At 61.9% G+C, this 964-nt stretch overlaps 1 protein-coding gene across 1 annotated transcript in view; it reads right to left on the minus strand.

The window, feature by feature from the left end:
* The window catches only part of LOC109926524 (ubiquitin carboxyl-terminal hydrolase 5-like), a 17,539-nt gene that overhangs the window by 2,126 nt on the left and 14,449 nt on the right, over window positions 1–964 (minus strand). Inside the window, 2 exon segments of the mRNA XM_048620973.1 lie at window positions 702–801; window positions 803–894. Coding sequence (XP_048476930.1) covers window positions 702–801; window positions 803–894 — 192 coding nt within the window.

Below are 964 nucleotides of genomic sequence, written 5' to 3' on the forward strand. Positions count from 1 at the left end.
GAGCAAACAGTGCCGCGCCTCACCCGCAATAGACCACAGCGCAAAGACCCAGGGCCCGCCACCCACCCTGCCCCTCCTGGCTATTCAACCACAGGAGGCTGCACTGTACTCCCTTTCAGAACAAAAATGGAGGGGGGGGGGGTGGGGTGGTGTGTGATGGCTTTGCTCAGAACCGGTTCCCCAACCTGCACCCGCCCCAACCCACACACTTCCTTAAATCTCCCACCGCGCCACCCCTCCTCTGAGTCCGGAGGAGGCTATGCGGCCGTGGGAGGCTGCACTGCACCCTCCCTTACAGCGAAACGGGGAGCGTGCTCTCTCTCTCCTAGATCTGACACAGCCCCATATGATGCGTCTCCCCGCCCTATCCCCGTTCCCATTCCCCACCCCGGCCAAGGAGCTGTTGCCTTGCCCCAACCTGGCTATTCCACTGTGGGAGGCTGCAATATCGTCCTCTGGAGCAAACCTGGAGAAGCGGGATTAGATCTCGCTCTCTCTCCCCTCCAACTCCCAACCTCGCCCCACAGAGAAGGGCTGCCAACCACACACCACTGCTCCCTCCCAGCTATTCAACTGTGGGAGGCGGCACCCATGCACCCGAATGCAGGGAGGGCAAACGGAAGGTGGGGGCGGGGTGGTATCAGGTGTGAGCCACAGAGAGAGGGAGAGACAGAGAGAGAGGGAGAGAAAGAGACACTAACATGTTGGAGAAGAGAATTGGGCAGAGCAGAGAGAATCGTCATCGTCCAGGCCACACAGGCCAAGGCTACCTTTCGTCTCATCCGGCGTGACGAGGGGGGGGGGCCAGCTCAGGTAACTCCTCCTCCCCCGGCTGCAGGCCGCTCCCCCGCAGGGCCGAGATGTCCAGCTCGTCTGGCATCTCGATGGAGACGTCTGTAACACAGCGAGCAGGGACAGAGTGAGACGCAGGCACGGGGCATGGGGGAGAAACGGGGGCAGAGAG

This window comes from Rhincodon typus, chromosome 49 (genome assembly GCF_021869965.1).
Source record: "Rhincodon typus isolate 14 chromosome 49, sRhiTyp1.1, whole genome shotgun sequence".
NCBI classification, from domain to species: Eukaryota; Metazoa; Chordata; class Chondrichthyes; order Orectolobiformes; family Rhincodontidae; genus Rhincodon; species Rhincodon typus.